The following is a 23,694-nucleotide window of genomic DNA, read 5'->3' as shown; positions in this document are numbered from 1 at the left end:
CGTTCCTTTCGCGTTCCCGAAACTTTCGCGAGACTAGATAATACTGGAAAAAAATTATTAAAATAAAAAACGCCATCTCTCTCTCTCTCTCTCTCTCTCTCTCTTTCTCTCTCTCCGTCTCTATTTTTTCTTTTCTTTCGTTCTATCTTTGTTTTTTCTTTCTTTACGAACAGTTTTCCCCATTCTTTCATTCGATTTGGTCCTTCTGCACTTGCAATCCTCCAAAAACACTGCAAAATTCATTTGACAACGATAGGATGTTGAAGAAAAAAAAAAAAAAGAAACATACTTTTACAAACGCACTGCAATATCGAATATTTAAATCAGAACAATACCCGTGTATCTCGTTCCTTGTATTATTCTCAAGACTAGGATACATTACGTGTATATTTTATAACAACCGTAAATGTGAAATCGTCGTCCTTTTCGTGCGGTCGTATCACCATTATTATAACTATCATTATCATCATCATCATATTCATTATTATCATCATCATCATCATCATCTTTATCGATCAACAATGAGTTCGAACAAAAATGCACCTTAATCCAGCATTTGAAATCTGATCATAGACATGAATTCGGGAAGAGGGGGGGCTGCACGGCGTACGGATCCGAGGACAACGCCGTCGACGAAGAAGTTAGATAATCGGTTAAACTTTCCAGTTCCATATTTACCGGCGTCGCAGATACGTCATTGCAACGAGAATATATTAGGAAACGCCGAAAAAAGATAACGAGAAAAACAAAAGCATAAAGCAAAAAGATACCACAATCATAATAATCAGATTTGAATAATTGATGGCTGATTTTTCAAACTTCTCTCAAGACGTAATTTAAAATTTTATCTACACCTGTAGGGTATTTTTTTCAAATTTTACAATCGCAGAAATGAAACGAGGAAAGCTTGATCATGTCGCAGCTCTCCAGCCATTTTTTATCGGTTTCGTCGCTGCGAGTGTATACGTATACAGAATGGAATATACTTTTCCTTCTTCATCTTTCCAATTCAATTCATCGATTTGTTTGTCATTTAATTTCAAAAGTGTTGTTTCCTTTTCACGCTACTCTCAGTTTCTTCTATTTACTCGTTTGATTATTTATATTTGCTTCCATCGCTCCGCTATATATATATTATATATATTTTTTTTTTAATTTTTATCTTCACACGTTTTTTTTCTGCCAACGTTCTCGGGTTTTCATTTAGTTTCCTTTCTAATCTCTCTCTTGCGCTCTCCCTACCTCTCAACCTTCCTATTATACATACTACTATACTTTTACGCTTGCTCTATATATATACGCCCACAAATAAATTAAACGTAAAAAAAGGTTTTTTTTTGTTGCTTTATACACATGTAATATACAATATATTTTAGTTTTCTTTTACTATATAATAATAGTGATAATAATAATAATAATAATAATAGTAATAGTAATAATAGTAGTAGTAGTAGTTAATGACAATAGTAATAATAATAGTAATGACAGTAATAGTAATAATAATATTTATACATATATTTGTGACACGTACACCTACGCATAACCGTGTGCCGAAATTGTAATTACAACGTTAGCTCAACGTTTGTATACTACGTACGATGTGAGAAATACGTAAACAGGAAGGATTTGTACGCGCGAGAATTAAGGTGAGAGTTAAAATGGTGAAAAATTTCGATTTTTGGCGCAAAAACTTAAAATCTTTAAAAAAAAAAAAAAAAAAGAAGAATTTAAAAGTTCAAATTCAATCGTATAATGATAGATAGCTTATTGAACTTTGGACAGAAAATCGTTACAGATTATTTATCGCACATAATTACAGGTATAACTAAATACCTATAGTATATACGTATAGCTAAGGAAATTGAATTTTTTACACGGTGTAAATTATTCACACCTATAATACATCTATAGGTATAATGCGGATGATGTACCTTAGTTCGGCGCCCGGCTTATGTGCATGTATTCTGTAATCGTATTATGACATATAGACACACATTTGCGTGTAGGTTAAAATCTGTATGTATTTTCGTGTACACCGTCATGAATTTTATATACGTACAAGTATATGCACATGCATGCGTACATACATACACACACACACACACATATATATACCATGCAGTCATATATACATATATATATTATATGTCTGCATGGTATATTAAAGGAGAATAATAAATAAACACGAAGCTATCCGAAATTACAAGTTTATACATAGGATCGACTCGTTCCGTGCCCTGGATGCAGGACACTCTCGTCTTTTATTATTATTATTATTATTATTATTACTATTATTATATTTGTTGTTGTTATTATTATTATTTCTTCGTTCTTAATTTTAGATTTCTTAACTTTTTTATCAAATTTTCACCTTAAATGCAACTGTTGTACTAAACGCAACCAATACACTTGTTTACTACACTTCTACTGATTTGAATCAGTTCTCATTCTTTGTTGTTTTTTTTTTTTTCATTCTTCTCTATCATTTACTTCTCTTTGCTTTTATCCAGTTTCGATTTTTCATATCGTTATGCCACCACGAATCTCTCTCTCTCTCTTTCTCTCTCCCTACACACATATACCGAAAACCACCTCGCACACAGCTTATTTCTTTATTTTATAATAATTGTATATATCATATTAGTCTCTATCTCTCACGCCCTTCATTGAACATAGAGAATGTTTAACATTTCATTTCTCCAAACCACCCATCCAAACGAGTCTCATCCTTTCCCTCTCTGCGCGTTGGATAACGTGCCGTATGACTGTGTGTACGAAGGATGGGAGTGTGTGTTTGTATACACAAAATGAGGAAAAAACCGGCGCGTGTCCGTCCGTGCAGTAAGTTATATGCAACGGTGAGTTTTGTGTAACACACAACGATTTACAATTAATACAGTAATATATATATATATATATATATATATTGACCTGTGATACATAATATATAATATAACATAATATAGTATAATATAATATGTACATGACGAATCGTTCGTGAAACGGAGGGGAATGAGCGCACAGCTCCGAGCGTCCAAGTCGGTTCGATCGGCATCGGCGTATACCTGCGATATCGTGTCTCTGCAACAACGCGTAAAAACACACTCGCCGCCGTGTCTCTCATAGCTCGGGTGTGACAGGATCGAGTAATCTCTTTTCGGGATCCCTCGAGTCCCTTAAATTCGAAGGTGCCAAATGCCTGGCGGCGGCCGCGGCGTTCGCGGCGGCGTTCGCGGCAGCGACGGCTGCGGCCGACGGATCGCATCTGCATCCGTGAGACGCGTGACGCGCGTAACAAGCCTCGCAAACGGCCACGCAGCCCTTCAACGGCCAGTAGCACAACAGACAAGGTAGAGCGAGGGCCAAGGCACCGAGGCAAGTCCATCGCGCCAATCGGCTAGATCCGTTGCACGAGCAAGGTTCGTCGGCGCAGCTTCCGGCGCCCTCGCCCTCGTTTTCAACGCCGCTACCGGCGTCGCCGCAGTGATAAAACAAACCCTTAACGCAACAGAGACACGAGGCGTAGTCCAGTGCCGTTTCGGCGGAGCAAAAACAAGCGTTGTCGCACAGCCAACGGCTCGGCAACGGCGGTGGTTCCCTGCAGGATTCGCAACGACACCTGCCGCAGTATTCGCACATTATCGACAGTCCCTCGTCCAGAGGTATCATCGCGCCTCCGTTTCCACCCCCGCTTCCGCCGCCTCCTAGGCCTCCACCTCCAGCCCCGAAGCCAATGCCCCCCGGAAACAAGGAGGACCTCTGTTGCTGTAGTATTTGCTGCTGCTGCTGCTGAAGCTGTATCTGCTGAGACAAAGCGCCCGGCGGGTTCGTCGGTTCCTTGGTGAACGATACCGGCTGCTTCGTTACGGCCGTCGAAGAATTCTTCTTCCCGGGCGACGATGACGCCGGCGTTACCGGTATCGTCGCCGCGTTCCGTCCGTGCTGATGATGATGATGGTGCAGGTGATGATGATGATGCAGGTGATGGTGAAGGTGACGCTTCGTCCTCCTCTCCGATTTCAGGCATGACTTTTGGCTGCTCACGACGTTGCCCGTGGGCCTGAACGGCGTCTCTACGTACTCGTTCACCGCCCTTTCCCCGTCGGGCCTCGGCACCGTCAGCGTAACCTCGCTCGCAACCTGCACGGGACTCCTCGATGTCGGCGTCGGCGTCGGCGTCGCGTTCCTGTTCTGCAGGTTAAGCGAATCCTGATCGGAGACTGGCGGTATCCTGACAGCGTCGTGAATCGGCGCAGGCGGAGGCGCGGGTGCCCGTGAGCTCGTCCTTAAAGTCCCTATCGCGGTGAGCGACGAGGGCGGCGACGAGGAAGACAGCGGAGTGAGCGGCGCGGTTAGGGGCGCCTGATGGAGAGACTGATGACCCGCGGGGCCCGTCGCCGTTTCGGGCAATCTGGGGGGAGGGAGGGGCCGGTTGTGATCGTGGCCGTGGACCCTGGCCAGGGCGGAAGCGGATATCGCCGGGGAGGGTGCGGGGGCGACGGAGGAGGAGAATGACGACGACGAGGATGAGGAGGGCGGCCGTGACATCGGGACGACGCCGCCTCTCAGTTCGAGGCGATCTGACCACCTGCAGATATCCGGTTGTACGACGATATCCGACGTCGGCGGGTGGTGCCTGTAACTGTTTCGCGTCGCTGTTGGTGCCGGCGATGAAGATGCGGATTGCCGTCCGATCGCTCTTGGACTCCTTCCCGGTGATCCAGACGCCCCGCCGTTTCTACTCCATTGCAAATCGCTCGACGTGCCGCGATTTTCAAACACCGATGCCGGGGCTGATCCGGGATTGTAACGCAGTACCGGGTTTCCGGCGATGCTCGTCGTCTCGTCGCCGCTGCAGCTCGTTCGCACTGCTCGTCCTGCCCCAGAACCGACTCGTTGCTGCGGCCCCCCCCTCGGCGAGGCTCCGAAGCGGCCGCTTCCCGTCCTCGCGACGCGCCCTTCATCCCCACCTGAAACATCACAATAGACTTCCTGTCAGACTCGGGACTTTCTGGGGTTCTGTGTCGTCGGCGTAGGTTTATTTCCAGCCGATGACGCGCGGTTACGTACACGGGAATTGTTACAAATTACAAATCTAACAACGATCATTCGGTCCCCAACTTCGTTCGCTTGGATTTTTAGAGAAGAACAAACGGTTCGATAGCAATTTACAAAATTTTCATCGGTGTCGCAGAACTCGAGGTAAAATACGTTTTGATTTTTTTTCTTTTTTTTTTTTACTTTTAAATAAATATCAACACCGTCTTTCAAGTTTCCCAGAATATCAATCCAATTCCCCCGGTTTCTCTAACAAGCCAGCTGAAAATCCAGTTTCGATAGAGAAATATTTATACGCGAAACGATAGGTATAATACAAGTCCGTTAGTCATACGATTGGCAAACACCTCGAACGTTATGTTACGTATATAATGCTCCTATATACAATCTTTTTTTCGCTCGAGTATTATGCACACATAGGCGTGTGTGTGCGCGTGCGGCAAGACGTTTGGCTCTAGACCAACGGTATGAAAGGATATATAGTATGCAAGTATCCCAGTGGGGCGGAATAGAGGTCGAAGGAATGTTGGGTATATCAACGGGTGATTGCCACAGGTCAAAGCTTCCAACCGCGACACAACTGTCCTCTGCAAAGTCGAGAAAAAAAAATCCACCATCTATTTTTCATTGTTCTTCGTCTTGAAAGAGATGAAAATTAAACATTCAACGAATTGGACAAATTATTTTTCCCATTTTTTGCATATGTTAGACGTGCCAACCAATTGACATTATGCTGCTGCTGCTGCTACTACTGCAATAAGAAAAAAAAAAAAAAGATGAAAACAAAAAACTTTGTGGAAAATATAGAGCGATGGGAAAAACAAATTGTTAAGATTGTGAAAGAAAGGTTTGACATATTTTAGAGGAAATAAAAGTCTTTCATATTATAAACCGTAGTGTGAGATTCGTTATCGTATGGGTCTAGTAGTCAGTTCTTGCGTAAAAACTATTATTCGGTTGTAGAATATTCCATAGGAATTTTATTGCCAGCTGAATATTAGCGCATCATAGGTCGACGATGCACACACCGTAACTTTTCTACACGTGTCTATACATCGTCAGATACCACGGAATCGTTGCCAGGGTGATAATCGAGGAAATAACTCTCTCGACTAACTCGGGGAGCGGGAATTACGGTCAAAGCCTTAAAGCGTAAAACGTGCGTTTGACACGTCGTAGAGTATATTTACATACGTATATATTTTTGTACAGTAGTTACGATAAATAATTGGCTTGGCTATCGCTTCATTGAATTCACGATTTTTCATTCGCTCACTCACTCACTTCCTTTCCTTTCCTTTCCTTTCCTTTCCTTTACTCTCCTCTCCCCTCGACTCGTTTAATTGTAAGATCGGCTATAAAATTCTCGAATCATTCAACCTTGACGATCGCGTACTTCCGGTGACTAACTAAGAATGACTATAAAAGAATTGGAAAAAAAGAAGAAGAATAAGAAGCAGAAGACCGAAACGAACCGAAACGAAACGAAACGAACTTGGAGGAATTCGCCGTCGGTTTCCACTATTTAAATTGGATGAAAATACGGTACATCGAATATCCTCAGAGAAACTCGATGCAACATTAACAGTATAACAACAACGGTGTTTAAACATTTTTACAAACGTCGATAAACAAACTGACACGAAATCAGAGCACATTGTCCGATTTTCCACCTGAAACGGTGAAATTCTTACGAGCTCGATTGTGCAACCGAACGTACGAAAAAACTTAATTACCCTAATTTTAATTAATTAACAAAGTAAATCATGCATGTATACGATAAATTACCTCGTGACGAGGGGATGCCGACAGTGTAGTACAGATATAAGTGTGTCCTCGAGTCTACGGGGTTAAATATAATGAAACGAAAGGGTGTAAGGGCCGGTTTCTCGTTTTATCGCAGCGCGTAGACGACGATACGCGAATCAGCCACGTATATGAATCGGATCAAGGCCCTCCGGGTTTCGCGTTGCGACAGCGATCCGTGCGATACGCGCGAACCGAGCGCCGGCCGCTGACTGAACGGCCGAGCAGCGGCGGGGATCGGCGGGGCGGAGGGGCGGGGCTGCAACCTCCCACCATCTGACGGTCGTCGTCGGTACTATGACTGCGCCTCGAAGCTTTTTATGAATGGATGGAAGCTATCATTGAAGTTTCGAGTTGAATGAAAACATTACCACTGTCCCACTGCTGCTGCTGCTGCTGCTGTTTCTCCTGCTGCCGATGATGGTGCTGCCGCTACCGTCACTACCATCATCATCTTAATCATCATCATAGTCGTCATTACGGTCATCATCATCGTCATCATCATCATCATCATCATCATCATCATCGTGACGATGACGACCGCGAACCGCAGCTTATATTCTTTCGAGAGAAAGTTTCTCCCCTTCGAGTCGCACGATATCTCACGTACCTATGCGTACGTACAAGTACGTATACCGTATTACACTGACATGTGTTGTCTGGTCGTCGTATTTAAGCAAGAGGATCAAATCGCGTTACATCCAGCGCGAGTGGAGAGTTTGAATCGTCATCGAGTGCAAAGAATGCAGAGAACGCGGCGGTGTGGTGGACGAATTTAGTAAAACTTTGAAGAATTAATACACGATACACGATCTGTAAATTTGATATTGTACAACGTAAGTATTCGACGATGAATCCTCGAATAATCATTAATTCGCAAAACTTGTTATTGCCCGAAAACGTTAGATACCTACTTTTCTTTACTTTTCTGACAATTGATAATTAAACTTCAAATGAAATATCGAAATTCTAAATATCCTTAATACAGCCAACGTCGAATCGACGAGCCTTGCGTACGACGCGTATCACAGGTATGTACGCATGTATATACCTGGCAACAGGTACCCGTCCTAAAGGAATAAAGTATATTCCTGCTGGATCCGGTTACCGCGTGCGGTACAACGAGCAACGACAATACGGCTATAATACCGACAGCAAAGTCCTGGAGGGACGGGGCCGAAGAGGGCAGGAGGTAATGTCCTCCCCGTAAGCCATGGGTCACTTTAGAAATATTTTCTCCTCTGTATCTCGAGGCATGCCTGCAGCGGCTTTGCCGAGAAAACTATATCACTGAAAGAATTTTACGATTTTCTCTCCGATGCAACCCGAAGAAGCGAATGCGGAATATTTTTCAAGAATATAACTATAGGCATAAAAAAATTCTTTCACCATTACTTGCCGTGGTAAATTCTGCATGCGGAACATTACTAAAAATATACATATAGACAAATTGTTGGAGGATTATTATCGATCTTTACAAAACGTATAATACGACGGAAAAAACGGGTTATCCGTACATGCCATACATGTGTGTGTAAATATTATAAACGAGTTTCCACACAGGTATTACGTATATTAATATAAGCGTAAATTCGAGATCATCGACGATTTACCATCAGGGAGATTCGAGATGATATACGAAAAATACTGACACGTGCGGTTTACTGCAGTGTGCACGGGCCTCTGCATCAGATTACAGTGAAGAACCTGCCTGACCACGCGTCCGATATACCGGGTGTCTGAAAAGTCTGAATCATACAACACGATTATCGATAATATTTTGTTTCATTTTTTACTACCGCCTTAAACTCTCGTTGTAGACAAAACAGGAGAGACGGAAAAAAAAACAACAAAAAAACAGAAATACTTCAATTTCAAAACCGATCGCGGTATAAAACTGCGCACTCTGCTACAGCAAACATCGTCATCGTCAACAGCAGCAGCAGCATACCTTTACCTGTGTATAGAACCATCTTCACGAACGACGAGGAGAAAGAGAAAGAGAAGCAGCAGAGAGAGCATTTGTATTCCAAGAAGTGCTTCTCGCACGGCACCGAATAAATGTGACTCGTCACGTTGCCCCATTGTGATGAGGTCTTTATATACGTTCCTTCGAGGGTGAAGACCTCTTCTTCGCGGGCCCCCGGGGGTTGTGCCGTCGAGGAGGAGTAGTAAGGTTCGATAACTGTGTGGGACCGTGCGCACGTAAAGTATATCTTTCGACTTTTCGTTGGGGCCCGATGCCCAAGCGTGCGTCGTCTGCCGGCGACGACGAGCCCTCGGCGCGCCTGGGTCAATGTTTTCAGGTCCGCACCGTGTAGCAAGGCCCCAAGGAAGGTCACCCAGCGGGCCTCCCGACGACCCCCCCCCCCCCCCCCCCCAGCCCCAGCCCCCCGACTCCCGTCATCCTCACCGCCATTCCGAGGACCAGCTTGCGTTGTACGCGCCGTAGGTATACTTCTTGGTAAAGGTTAGCATGTTTTTACGGTATATTGTAGATATTTTATTTTTATTTTATTTTTTTTTATTTATTTTTCCTTCACATTATATATACATATACGAATACATTATACGTACGCGAAGCGAATAATCGGGAAATTTTTTCAATCACGGATAATGTTTATACGTATATATATGTGTATATATATATTTTTTTTTTGTTGGAATAAACGATGCGTAGTATGTGGATAATAAATACAGTGTCATAAACGTTTACCCTATATTGCATTATTTACACACACATCATGGGTTGATAAATGAAGTGAGTGAAAATTTTCTGCATAAATACGGTGTATCCGCAGCTCCGTGCAATTGTAATTACGAATAGCGAATCACTCGAGCCGAACTGATTATTCAGCCGCGTTACAAGGCTGTCGGTGTACGTTACATACATCTACATACGTAGTACATATACGCATACCTTATTTTTTCCTACATACACCGGTTTCAGTTTAGCGCGCACCACGCCAAGTTTCATTCATTACGAACGGAGGAGTTTACACGTCACATAGTTTACTACACATACCTGCTACAATACATCCAAGGAAAGTCAAGGAAAACTGTAAAATACTGTACACCAGATTTTTATTCCGCATACTTAATTCTTTCTTGTTTCCTATACAGACTGCGAGATGCAGCATTCGTGCGTGTAGGAATATAAGATCGCTGTGGTTTTCCGCAATGCTGGATCGTTTCGGGATATCGAATGAGAGGCGAGACGAAAAAAAATTTCAACGAAATTAGAAATAAAAAATCTCGCGGTTTCTCAAATACGATTGGAGGAGTGCAGGTTATAAAAGCTGAAGACGGATATCTGTATATAGTAAAATATAAGTAAAAAAGAGTGACGGAAATCGAAACCCGAAACTTGAACGGAGATCGAGTCAACCTGTATCCTGTACTCGGCTTATATAGCCACTGGTTTGAGGACGCCCTACAGTGTTTGCTGGTAGATTTCGACACGCGATTGTACATAAAAAGCAACACCGGATATAGCCTAATATATATATATGTAGTAGTGCCGAATCAATATCCGAGAACCCTTATACATTACATTATACAAAGAAATTGAGTACATAATACATGTAAAATGAGTTTCTTGAAACACGTATAAATTTAAAATGATACCAATTTCGTCAAACTTAAAATTGCTCTCCAGAATTATTCTACAATTTCGTTATAACGCATCTTACGTGCAAAAAATTGAAATTGTTTCCACAATGAAGATCCGAACGTTTTATTTGTTATCGATTTTTATTCGGAATCACGTATAATCGTATACGTCCATCCACAATTAGATACCATTTCCTCCGTATAACAACAACAACAGAGATTCTTTAAGAACGATGAAATCGACATATGTTATTGAGAATTAAAAACGAACAGAAAAAAAAAAAAAAAAAAAAAAAAAAAACAACACAGCTGAAACCGAACGTGCGCACAAAAAGCATTTTCTTTTGCGATGAAAAGTATTCGTGAAACATCGCGGAATAACAAAACTTCTCTTGCCGGCGTAACGTTATACGAGCGAATTCCGTCGTCTCTCCGTCAACTTCGTCTCCCTTCCCTCCTTTATGTTCCGTCATTCGTTCTTTCGTTCTTTTGTCTATTCCATATTCATTCTAAAGCTATTTATTCATACGTACGTACGAATACATACACGCAAAAGTATAGTAGGCGCAGGCAAGCAGGCAAGCAGACAGGAGTCACAGCCGGCTGTGACTCCGCATATATCCTCGCTCTTTATCTCTCCATGTGCCCATCTCCCCCCACCACCCCCCTCGACGTCTCTCTTTCTTTCGCAGGCGTACATCGTTCATTCACCATTATCTATCCCCCCCCCCCCCCCCCCCCTCTCACGCTCCCTCGCTCCCTCGCTCTCTCTCTCTCTCTGTTCGCTCACGTCACTGCGCTCGCGCTCTACCGTATACGCACGTTCATTCATCCCATCTCTTTCGCACACGGCGTTGTTCCTTCTGGTTCTGCTGCTGTTGCCGTAAGTAGGCTGGCTTCGTATGGACACCGTCGATCGAACCGAAAACCGAACAAACTCACGCACGCATGTGCGTGCGTGTACGTTATACGTTTATACACACACACGCACACACATTATACGTTGGTTCGGTAAGGCCACGATGTGCATCCGGCAGCCGTGCAGCACCCAGTGTTTAATCGCCAGCTGTTCGGCTCGTGCACTCGCACACCTCGCGATCAGTCTCGATTTTCACGTTACACGCCGTGTATTAACCGCATCCTGGAGATTATTCATGAAAAACGAAATGAGGAAAAAAACCAAACTTGCTACATACTTCCGAAATTACTGTGCACAGGTAGATACTCGGCAAAGCAGGTACTTACAGGTACATGAATTGATCAAGGGATTAGAAAACTTGTGAGAATTATAAAATTATACGTGTAAAAACTCGTTTGAAACAAACATGTTGTTGGACCAAAAATAAAAAAAAATAAAAAAAAAAAAAAAAAACAGAGATATAAAGCGCACGTTCGGCTAATAATGATATCCTGCATAGATTCTTCGATATCTTAAGAAAATTTATACAGGGTCGAACAATTGTAATCAACTTCTTCTTCCCGACTATATTTGACAATAGAAAATTGAAGACAACGATAAGCCTAATCGCAGAGAATACTTGCCAGGCAAAGTATTATGAATTTCAGTCAACGTCAGGTGATCGTAGACAGCTCAGTACGGGATAATCGCTTAGCAGATGATTTGGCCGCGGGCATAAAAACATCAATTTAGGATAACCCCTGGAAAAAATAACGTATTCCTCAAAGTCACGATTGACAGTAAACAAAAAGTACCTGTCATTCTGTCGTAAAGTCGGTAGCGCCGTTCGGGGGCGAGAAAAGGAAGAAGAGGAAGAAGAAAAAGACGAAGTGGAAAACGGATAAGAAAAATTGGTCTAACGCCGAGCATCCTGCACCCATAATATCGTTATACACACCCCGGGGATACGGTCCGTTGCGAAAACGTTAACCAGTCTTAATTCGTTACGATGTAAACAACTCGGCGATGCCTCGACGAAAATCGTGCCAAAGTGCGCCCCGTTCGACGAACGGGACCCGAAACGTCGTCGACGCGCTTCTATTTTCGGCCCTCGTCTGTATAAACGCGAACGAACGCTCGCCGCCTCCGACCGAGCTTGATATCATCTCCCAACTCCTGCGGATCGTCGTCGTATGCAAGTTTAATATAAGTACCCAGGCGATATAACCGTGGGGCGTATGACGTGACGAGAGGAAGCCGAGGGAGAAAAGAGGAGATTCGCGAATGCTTTACACCGGCGAATAATGTAACGTAATAACGCCGTTTATCAAACCCGACAATACGTTTCATCTATGTTTACCGCAAATTTCGTCTGTTTTCTTCTTCTTCTTCTTCTTCTTCTTCGTCTTCTTTTTTTCCTATCAACGATACTATTTATACAGAATTTCGAGAGCGAGAAATTTGCGGATACGTGATTCCTGCGGTATATTTTTAAACACGCGCTTCGTTGTTTGGGACGAGAAATTTAACTGAATATACTTGACACAAAACGATTATTTGAAAACAGTGAAGCAATATGCCGATAGTCGGGTCACGACGTCGAATTTTCAGAGACAAAAATATATAGATTAGTTTAACAGAATTGAAAAAAAACAACAAACAAACTCGTAACTCAAAATCGTTAAAATATACATAAACATTTATACATACGTATAGATATATTTTGTTCTTCTTACACTTCTACATTTGTTCTAATGTTGTGTATCGCGAATTTCTAAATTAAAAAATTCATTCCACTTCTTCATACTCGCTTCTATTTCCACAATATTTCATCTCCGCCATTTTTCACACCTCGCCGCCTGCGCTTGGTAAAATCTCGCGAGTTTCTCGATCGTTCAAAAATTCATATTGCATAGGAATATATCTAGGTATGAAATACATGCGTTTAGGATCTGTGACGTTACTACGGCAAGTTAGCCAGCTAGCGATGAGTTGGAGGAGGAGGAGGAGGAGGATCGCGAGCATATTACACACATCGAAGTGCTATCTTTAAAACATCTGGTAGGGATTCGCCGCGTGGGGCGGCCTTCATTACGGGCGCAAAAACTTCGCAACTCTACCAAACTCTCCGTCCTTCTCTCCAGCCTCTAAAATAACATCCGCCCTATTCCCCTCTGCTCGTCACAGCAATCGCGCTTTCGTACTCTCACTCTCACTCTCTTGCTCTCTTCAGATCTTACATTCCCCTCGACGTTACATCCTCAGATGCGGATGCGCGTTCTTCACTCACCGCAATTGCGACGATCCTCTCTTTTCGTCTTTCGCTCTTCTAACGATTCCTTCCAAGTACTAACAATACTTGTATAATTATCACCCCCACAATGGACGTTGCAATATGAAGAAAACCGGTCCTATTTCGCCTTCAGAATCGTTGCCACACGATTATTTTACAACATAGATACCTAATAATATACAAGAGGCGAACGCGTGTTAACATTGATTTTCCGGACATCAAATTAAATAAAAGGTTTTCATTGAGCGGTTGTATATATTATATGCGGCACATGATGAACAATTTGTATGAAACGCGTCATCTAAATCGTTATCAATTCAGTAAGGAAGTAAAATAATCAATGTATAAATAAATGTCGTAACATGACAGAATGTTCGGTTTGAGAGAGAGAGAGAGGAAGAAGGAAGTTTGAAGTTTGGAGAGAAGAAAGCGAGTTCGTATATACATATAACAGGGATGCGGGGAGAAATTTTGAAGAGAGCTATGCGAACGGGACAAAAACCTGGAGGCACCGGATATCCTCCAGACGTTGCCCACGCTGCCCACATCATCGCCCACGCACGCGCATTTCAACCGTCCTTGGTCTTCCGATCCATGCCGCATTGTCAGAGAGATACATATACATATATTTACACACACCTACGAATGAATTAGAGGAATTTAGGTGTGAGAGCCTGACGCCTGCACGCGGTGTTCGATAATGCAAGATATAATCGAGGGGATGGATTATTGAGTTCAAAATCCGGATGTTAATAATTCGGCTGAGAAATTTCATTTTTCGATAAATAACGTCGTGATCGAACAGTACTTGGGAAAAAAAAAAATAAGAAATGAAAAACAATATCATATTGAATAATAATCAAAAGCAATACCTACAAACGTAGGTACATACATAACGCGTTTCATCGATTGTGAAAATTATCAAAACCATTTGCTAAGCAAGTTTATCACTTTTGTATACATATAGGTATAATATTTCGTTAGTGTATATTTTTGCAGCAAACACTACTTCAAGTACTACGGAACATCGCTTCGCAATTTTCTGCTTGTATAATTATATGATGTTAAAATATGATATCCGGGATCTAACGTTGTTTACACGTACCTATACCTACGCCACACAATAAACCGTGTTGTCTGACGTGTGTATACACGGAGTAAAAATGTAATTTCTTCGCAGATTTACGTACATTCGGAATTTTTTCAAATTATCCGTTAAAACAGACGCAAACGCGTATATCCGCAATAACCCGCAAACGCGGCACAAAAATGAGGCCTTATTATACAAGAATATAATGTATTATGCATACAGGTATGCATATACAAGGATAAAGTGATTTTATACGTTCCCGTTATTGAAATTACCGGGTTTCACGCAGCACGGCAGCGAAACGGCGCCATACATACAACATCTATATAGGTCCATACTATACAACAGCTCGGGACTCGCGCGTTTAGCCGGTTTATCAATGAACGCCACGTATGACATCACGTGCGTACGACGAACGCGACCGACCGAACGAACGAACGAACGAACGAACGAACGAACGAACGAACGAACGAACGAACGAACGAACCTACACCGGAAACTCTAAGCATGTACTACGTACGTAAATACATACACACATGCGTACAAACATACGTATATTAGGCCTATGTACGCATAGGAATAATATTTATTTACACAGGGTATGAACTAAACGCACACAAGCAGATCCAGCGAATTAATCTGCGTGCTTGCGTTGGATAAATTGTTATTTGTAGCGGATACGTGAAACCTAAAGAGACGTGTAATACATACGCGAGATTGAGGTTTGCGAAGTTAGTGTTGACGATGCAACTTCATGAAAAATTGTTATTTCACAACAAAGTGTAGAAATTATCCTAGTGCCTGTGCTCATATTTTGCAAACATACAAGCAAACAGCTTCCAAGTCATTCGAAAGTTGCAAAATAGGAGTGTTATTTCCTCGCAATGTGTTTTTTGTTTACTTATTTATTTTTTTAAATATTCTCCAGACGATTATATTAGACAGATAAACAAGTTAAGTTTCACGAGGGCAAAGAGATTGCGTTATACATAACAGATTGACAATTTATTAAATAATGATAAACAGAAAGGCTAACAATGTACGTGCACAGCGATAAGACATCTCGATAAACGATGAAAAACTTTTCACCGCCATGAATAATTCCGCCCCATATTGTCCCGTGAAAAAATGATGAAACAGTATATATAATACGAGCTCCGTGAGCAACAATTCGTACGACATAGCGATCGTGTACGTATAGCTGAAGCATCTCGACGTCGAACAGACATCCCGGATATGGGTTACATACGAACGTTCTTAATTGAACGAAATAAAAGAATAACAACAAATCAGAGAATACGTTATAAAGCGAACGTCTGAGGTTTCCTGATCGACACACAGCACCGGAAAACCGCTGTATAATTATACGTGTGGTATTCAAACGTGATATTAGACGTTATACGTATACATGTAATAAATGACCAGCAGAGAAACGACATCCGTATAACAAATTAAACTACCATATACCTACATTTATGCTGTTTCATAAATCGTTCGAACTAGTGGACGGAAAACAAAAATTACCTCAATGAAGACGGGTAATCGAACGGATAAAACAGCGATAAGAAAGTAGCAGAAAAAAAATATATCCAAATTTTTTATCGATTTTTTAAAAAATTTTTTTCCTTTTGGGGCAAAACTTTATTTAAATTTACGTATATATATATATATAATAATCAACATCGGTCTTAATTGTACATATATTCAAATCTTCTATTTCCTGATCGTATTATACAGCTCTACACGCCATGTTTGAACGCGATAATGCATGTGTATATATATACACGTGTATTATATATATAGGTGTAGAAAAATGACAACGCGTGATGTTACAAGACATTATAAGCTCGGGTCGCCGCCCTAGAGTCCTCATCGTATCCTCGTACATGCCGCATGCATGCTGCAGTCAATGTATATATGTTGGGTATCTATATATATTTATATATATATATGTATATATATATATATATGTATATGTAGGTATATACACAGGCAAGTCGACAAGATCGTTGGCTGACGGGAGGAGATGGAATGTGGACACCATATGGCGTGAAGCCTTTGCCCACCCACATGATGCTGCAGTAGAGAGCCGTCGTCATCGTCGTCGGTCGTCGGTCGTCGCACGAACACAACCTCGCCAAACGCAACGCGTCCACCACACGACCGACGTATCCCTACACACGTTATATACCACTGTACCAAGAAAGTATGCAGCAATCCATGCATCGGCATTCGCTGCAAGATCGAAGCGCAGCATCCGGCGCACCCGATTCCTTGCGGTGTATTATAGTAGCAGGAATTTAACGATTCCGTATGCGTTTAATTATTTACTCCCCCTCGTATGTAGACGGTAGTGCGAGGCCAATTTTCCGTAAGTCTGACGGATAATTACTGCAGATCGATACATTGGATATTACGTACGATTTCGTCGATGATTAAATTCACATTCCGCGCACGTATAACGTGCAAGAGCACGATGCATGATTTTCGAGGATAGCACGAGTGCGAGAAAAAAGACGCAAGCCCGTACGCGGCGGCTTGACTCTGCTGCTGGCTCGATCGAAAGAGCACGAAACGCGTACTTCACAAACACAGACGCACACTAACGGAGTAGTATCTTCTTTTCGTGAGATAAACTAGACGACGAGGACGTAGGCTAGCTATTGCTGACCGGATGTGACGTGCACGCGTGTAACGCGGCGCCCGGCGGCGGAGGCTCTCTCTGATATACACGGCGGGCGTTCGGACGAGGAGGAGAGGAGCTGACGATGATCTGGCTGTACGCACACCGAGGCCAACCAGCCAGCCAAGGCATCGTGCGAGCAGCAAAATACGAAGAGAGAATTAAAGAAGTCAAGATAAACCGCGAGAGTTGCGAGAGCGGTCGATGTTGCGTACAAGACTGTCGATTCTGCAGCAACAGCAGCAAGGGAAATAGGAGGACTTCGTTGGGTAGTTCCAGAATTCGCGTTCATACAAGATCATAGTCATTCACGGTCTCGATAAAGAGGTTCTCTTTCGCATTATGCGGGACGGTTAAAATGCGTATAAAACAAAGAAGTTTGCTGCGGTGTACGAGAAATAAATTTGTCACTTACGAAAGTGGAAGGAAGTAAATAAAAGTACAAAAACTATCGTCGATTACGAAAATAATACAAATTACAAACAGTCACGAGTTTATAATTATTACGTACAACGATAACGCGACACAGCTGTGTCAAATAAAATTTCAAACGTGTAAATTCGTCGTAGTAGTACAAATCCTGCGTTGTGTATCACGTTATAACATAATATAATTACATCTTACGTCTGATCGTGTGACGTTTGTAGTCCACGAGCACGCACCGCGGTACAAATATAATTACCAACAATTTCTTCTTTTATCAACACAATAAAAGTCAGTCAGTCATTCGTCCATTCGTTCACAGCGATTCGGTAAGTCGTGTAAATCGGTGTTAAAATCGCGGACAACTATCTTTGCGTATGGTGTGCAATGCTCAGAAAATCGAGGCAAGGCAGCTCGTACAGGCTACCGTTCCCTCCAAGGTGTAGAGCATTCGTACCACCAACCCGTAACATTCAAGCAAGCAGCAGGGACACGTGTGTACCTTGCATATCCGCGCATGTGCCGTCGGCAAACTTGCGAGTTTGTTTCATGAATGGCTCCCCTGCACCTCGATTACATTTGCTGCGGAGAACTCGCGCGTTACGCGACGAGATGCGACGATGCCGCCTGCCTGCCTACCTTCCTTCCTTCCTTCCACCTGTCTACACATTATATTATAACACCCGTGCCACATATCACCCGTTGTACAATCGTACAACATGCGTGCAATCAGCAGCCACGCTGTGTATCAATTGAAAAGAGACAGTGTGCTTGCCGCCGACGAGGTTTTGCATACATATATATATATATATGTATATATGCATGTGCATACACGCGCACGCACACACGTTGCACGCATCTGCGCGCGCGTATAAATGTTCGATGAAACGATTACATTCATTCCAGACCCCGTTCCCGCATACTCACTGAGGCATGTCGCGTATAATACCGGCGTGTAATATTATCATTATCGTTATACGCTTGTTGTGTGGAAGAAGACTTTCTCGCAAAACTTTCTAGCCGCGACGGTTCGTTCATTCACCGTTCCTTCATTCCGGGGTTTCTTCTCGGACGACGATTTACGATTAGTTATTCACCTCGAGAGCGGCGCAAGGTGGGGGGTGGGGGGCTCTTTACCTTCACCGTAAAGGCTATAATACGCGTTTATACGTATGGAGAGACAAACGAACGGGCACCGTAACCTCGAACGTACATAGACAGAGCCAGGTTGTAGAGAATCGCCTGTACCGCATACCACTGGCGTTGCGGTAACGGGGTCGGTATCAACCTTCGTCGAGAGCCTAGTAACGTAAACGTAGAGACCTAGACTCTCACGTCGTGTGCCGCGCGATATTATCATAGCGTACGGATAGGCGTAGAACAAGAGTTTAGCCCGCGTGTGTAAGGTAACGATAAAATGGAAAAACAGAAGCAGCGTTACGTTACGTACAAGGAATATAGCCAGCCGGAATGAATGAAAACGCGAATGCGAATAACGGTCACGCTGCCAAGCAACAGTTGTCGCAGGAATTTTCCTGTACAAATTCAAAAGACGTTATTTTTGTTACGCGACGGGGTTTATCGGGTCAGTTTTAACCATCCATTTTTTCAATTAACAAAAATTCCTAGGAGCATACGATTAATCGATAATATTAAAAGGGCGATTAGATTTTCGCCGTAACGTACAACCATTCGCGCTACACGAGTCGAACGATTCAGTCGCAGTGTACAAGGATACGCAGACTTAGAATCAAATATATTGCGTAATCGATGTTAGGAAGACGTTGAGGTATTTGCCAACCACGAAACGAGCAATAATTTCTGCTCTTGTTCGTGACATGAAAAACAAAAAAAAAAACAAAAAGAAACATGATTACTAACCGTTTCGACTGGGGGGTCGCGGCGGCGCTGGATACTTGGGCGGTGTCAGCTGGTGCAGAAATTGGTTGTTGGGGGCCGACGAGGTCTTCCTGTGTTGTTGAATGAGCAAGGGTTGCTCGCTCGAGGAATGACTCGAACTGCAGGAACTGGAACTGGATGTTGAACTGGAGCTGGAAGAGCGCGTGTTACCGGTTGCTAGACTATTTCCCGCCAAACTGAGGCTCCTTAGGGTCGCGGCACTTAGGTTGTTGGGCGGCCAGGGGGGGCGCCGCGGGGGCAGCGCCGGGGGCGGGGGGCAGTCCAAGGTATCCACACTTCTACACTTTTAATCCACCGACCGCACCGAATTACCTTCCCTCTTCTCTTCCACTTTTTACCGCGCACTTTGTCGCCTTTTTTTCCTCCCTCTTTAGCTCCTCTTTTTTTTTTCTTCTTCTTCTCAACTCTCCCTTGTACGACGCGTGCAACACACAGGCTACAGTACGAGCCCCTTGTATCATATACAGAAACAAAACACACTCTTGTTTTACACGCGTCAGTCGCTGCTGTTATGATTCAGCTGCGGATTTGTTCCGTAACGTCGTTGGAGGTAAGAGAATTGTAAAGGAAAAAAAGAAAAAAAGAACCAATAAAAATCGATTATACAACTTCTGCTCGAAGCACTTGGTCGCTTCTCATACCGCACCTTCCGGTAATTCCGTATTCCGTAACGAAAACGATCTTCGATACAACCGTCTCCGTCACTCGCGTAATAAGATCAATTTTTTCAATCCCACAATAAGGATCGTCGGATCAAGAGAAATAACACTTGAATCAACTTCACTTGTACCGCCTCACCGCGTCACGTGTGGAAAAAAAATAAAATAAATAATAATAATCGAATACATCCGCAATAATAAAATCACGCGTTTTTTCGCGAAAAATAACTCGGATGGGTTTCGTCGTAGTTCAAGATTGTCGATATTCGCGTATAGAAAAGTCACACAGAGCGTACACGTAGACACGGCCGATTGTCCGAAGTAGGTATCGACGAGAGTCGCCTCGAGGTCTCCTCGAGTCTCCGTAACGACGATGAAACGCGACGTTAAACTTCCTCCGAACTATCCGTCGAGGGTGTTTCCGCGTCCGGTTTCGCGCCCTCGTCCCCCGTAGTAGTTTCGTCGTCGCTCGATTCGTCGCGTAAGCCGCGCCGCCGGCAGTCAACAGGCCGCTTCATTCACCGCTTATTTTAACACGACGCCGTCCCCACAAGTAACAGAAATAACCGGGCGTACATACGCGTCGTCGGTCCTCGTCGCTTCTCTTTCCCACACCACCGTATATATTCGTGTCACGCGCGCACATTTACACACGCCAAAAACTTCTCTCGGCAGCTCGGCTCGACTCGACTCGACTCTGGGCTCGTTCCCCCAAGTGCGTAGAGAGAGAACCGAACCGACCGACCGGCACCACCACCAGCGCACTGCCAACTGCCACCGCCACCGTCACCACTACCACACGTACACTGCCACTACCTTTGCGATATCGAGGGATGGGGGGGGGGGGAAGGGCGACCAGTCGGACGAAGGAGGAGCGGAGAAGAGGGGAGTCACAGGGGTCGACGAAGGTTCCGCGAACCTTTTTGTTATTATTCTTCGGTACTCGACGCGGTGTTCTTTTTTTTATTTTTATTTTTTGTTTTTCCCTTCTCGATATTTATACCATATTTTCAGTTGTTAGTTGTTTTATTCTTTTGCTTATTTTTCTTTTTGTTTTTTTTTTTATTTCACTTCCAAAGATCGGAACAGCTATACTCGCTCTCCGGCTCTTAAACTTTTCACGCACCGTTGGCTGAGGAGACGTCTCGATGGCAGTGACCTTTTTCTTTCCCGTAGCGAATGCGAGAATAAATTCTTCTCGTACATTTACTACTACTACTACTACTATCTTCTACTGCTGCTGCTGCTGCTTCTTCTTCTTCTTCTTCTTCTTCTTCCCCTATTGCCTGTTTTATCACTCCTCCCTCTCTCTCTCTCTCTTTCTTGATTGACCCGTGTTGTTATTATACACCGTGTATGACGTTTTATAACTGGGTATACGATTTAACCACCTTATTTCAACTCTCTTGCATTGTTCGAATGTACAGGAGAGCGAGAGAGACGTTAGACGACGTAGTTTTTCACGTCTACATGTGTCCGAACGAACGTGTTATATTAATGTTGAAATAGTTTAAATAATCAACCGAGCAATATTAAACACACACGGTTACCGCACACGGGATCCTCACGACGAATCCAACACTCGCGCATTTGTACGAGATAGAGAGATTCGTTACAATAAACTCGACGACGATCCCTTTCGTTCGGCGTCGTATCGTTACAACACATGCGTTTATCTCCTGTATTAACAAACGTATCCGTTGTCCGCTGTTTCTTCTCTTCGACACGGATCCGTAAGTAAGGTGGTCGGTCGACAGACGATGGAAAATATCGATGCGAGATAAAAAAAAGAAAATAAAATATAAACGCAGGATTGTCAGAGGTGAACAGTTTCCTACGACGAGTTTTCTACAAAGGGCACGTGTCCCGTTCACGTCCGTGAATCAGTTGCGTACGTATCTGGAAATAAGCTACCAACAATAAGTTTGCCCGAGAAAAGAAGCATAACAACGAGGAGAGGAGGAGGACGTTGCGGCGAGCCAACGAACGGGAACGACGACGGTACGTATCGCTTGATAATTTCAGCTGGCCTCGGCGGCCATGTCGGTGTAACCGAGGCGTGGATCTCGTGGCGGCTGCTCGGTGCTGCTGCTGCTGCTTCGGGACACTCACTTCACTGCTAGTTGGTAGTGCACACTCTGCTCTGCTTTGCCCCGGCTCTTTCTCTCCTATCTCCGTCTCTCTCCGTATCCACAGCGCGTCCAACACGCTCTCTTTCTCTCTTCTTTCCTTCCTCTTCTCTCCCTCTCTCTCAATTCTTCTTACGCCGCATACGCGCAACAGCTTATTCCCCGTTTATTCAGCAAACGTTCTCGGTGATCGGTGATCGGGAAGAGGGAGGGGAGGTGGAGGGGCCCACTGGTTTCCGGACACGTGATTGACGCACTATTGTTATTATCGGATAACCACGGAGCAGTAGTAGCGAGAGGGAGCGAAGAAAAATACAAGACAACTCCGCCACTCTACTCCGGACGACTGAACGAACACACTCTTTATGTTAGATATATTACAATATCTTTCCCCGAAACCCGATACACCGCGATTCACAATGACCGTTCACACCGGGCTTGCATAGGCGGTATATTATTATCGCTCTAAAAACTGCAGCAGGACTTCCGTTTTTTTTTTCTCTTCCCCTCTTTTCTCCTAACATCACACTAGGCGGCGCGCCAACGTCACACACTCGCGACGGTTCCCTGTTCGTTTCTGAAGCCGGGTTCTTCGAGTCGCCGCGACCCCGTCGCTCGCTCGCTTGTTTCTCTGTCTCGGCGGCGAGAGGGGAAGCGGAGAGTGGGGCAAGAAGTTGCGCCAACGGCGGAGGGCGGGGCGGGGGGGCGGCACGCAGCGCGCATGCGCTTCGACGCCCCGCGCCTCGAACGGGGAACGCGGCGACGACGAGGCGCGTTTGTGCTGGTTGGGTACCGTGATACTTCATTCATGCTCGTGTTGCGCCTTTACGGGGCGTCTCGCGGCTTCGGAGGCGTTCGGTAACCTCCGTAAAAGTTCGTGGGTGTCCCCTTTTCCCCTCTCCACCGCGCCGCTTCGACCGGCCGCGAAAGACTCGGCTTTCTCTCTCTCTCTCCGTCTCTCTCTTTCCTCCTTTTACACGCTCGTCGGAAATGGGCATCGGCGTACTCGCCCGTCCTTTTCCCTCGCATGGCTCTCCCATCGTCTGCGCGTAGACTTCTAGCCTCGTGTTGTTGGCTCATTCGTATCCTACCGCCTCGGTCACGTTTGTGCAACTATACCTGT

General features: G+C 44.0%; 1 protein-coding gene across 2 annotated transcripts; it reads right to left on the bottom strand.

Moving 5' to 3' along the window:
- Positions 1-2,391: 2,391 nt before the first annotated feature.
- sty (sprouty signaling antagonist) lies at positions 2,392-23,202 on the bottom strand. 2 transcript variants are annotated; one of them, XM_046630722.2, is made up of 2 exons: positions 19,745-23,202; positions 2,392-4,970 (listed from the first exon to the last, which is right to left on the bottom strand). In XM_046630722.2, the coding sequence occupies exon 2, from the start codon at positions 4,546-4,548 to the stop codon at positions 3,121-3,123; it is 1,428 nt and encodes a 475-aa protein (XP_046486678.1). In that variant the 5' UTR covers positions 4,549-4,970; positions 19,745-23,202; the 3' UTR covers positions 2,392-3,120. The 2 variants fall into 2 exon arrangements, with proteins under 2 accessions (XP_046486678.1, XP_046486679.1); XM_046630723.2 differs by lacking the exon at positions 19,745-23,202 and adding an exon at positions 6,847-7,059.
- Positions 23,203-23,694: the final 492 nt, after the last annotated feature.

Source organism: Neodiprion pinetum, chromosome 6 (genome assembly GCF_021155775.2).
Source record: "Neodiprion pinetum isolate iyNeoPine1 chromosome 6, iyNeoPine1.2, whole genome shotgun sequence".
NCBI lineage: Eukaryota > Metazoa > Arthropoda > Insecta > Hymenoptera > Diprionidae > Neodiprion > Neodiprion pinetum.
This window is presented reverse-complemented; position numbering and strand designations above follow the sequence as displayed.

What these genes read in the sequence shown, in the direction of transcription:
- sty (XM_046630722.2), bottom strand. Translation starts at nt 4,548, where the DNA reads ATGTCACGGCCGCCCTCCTCATCCTCGTCGTCGTCATTCTCCTCCTCC.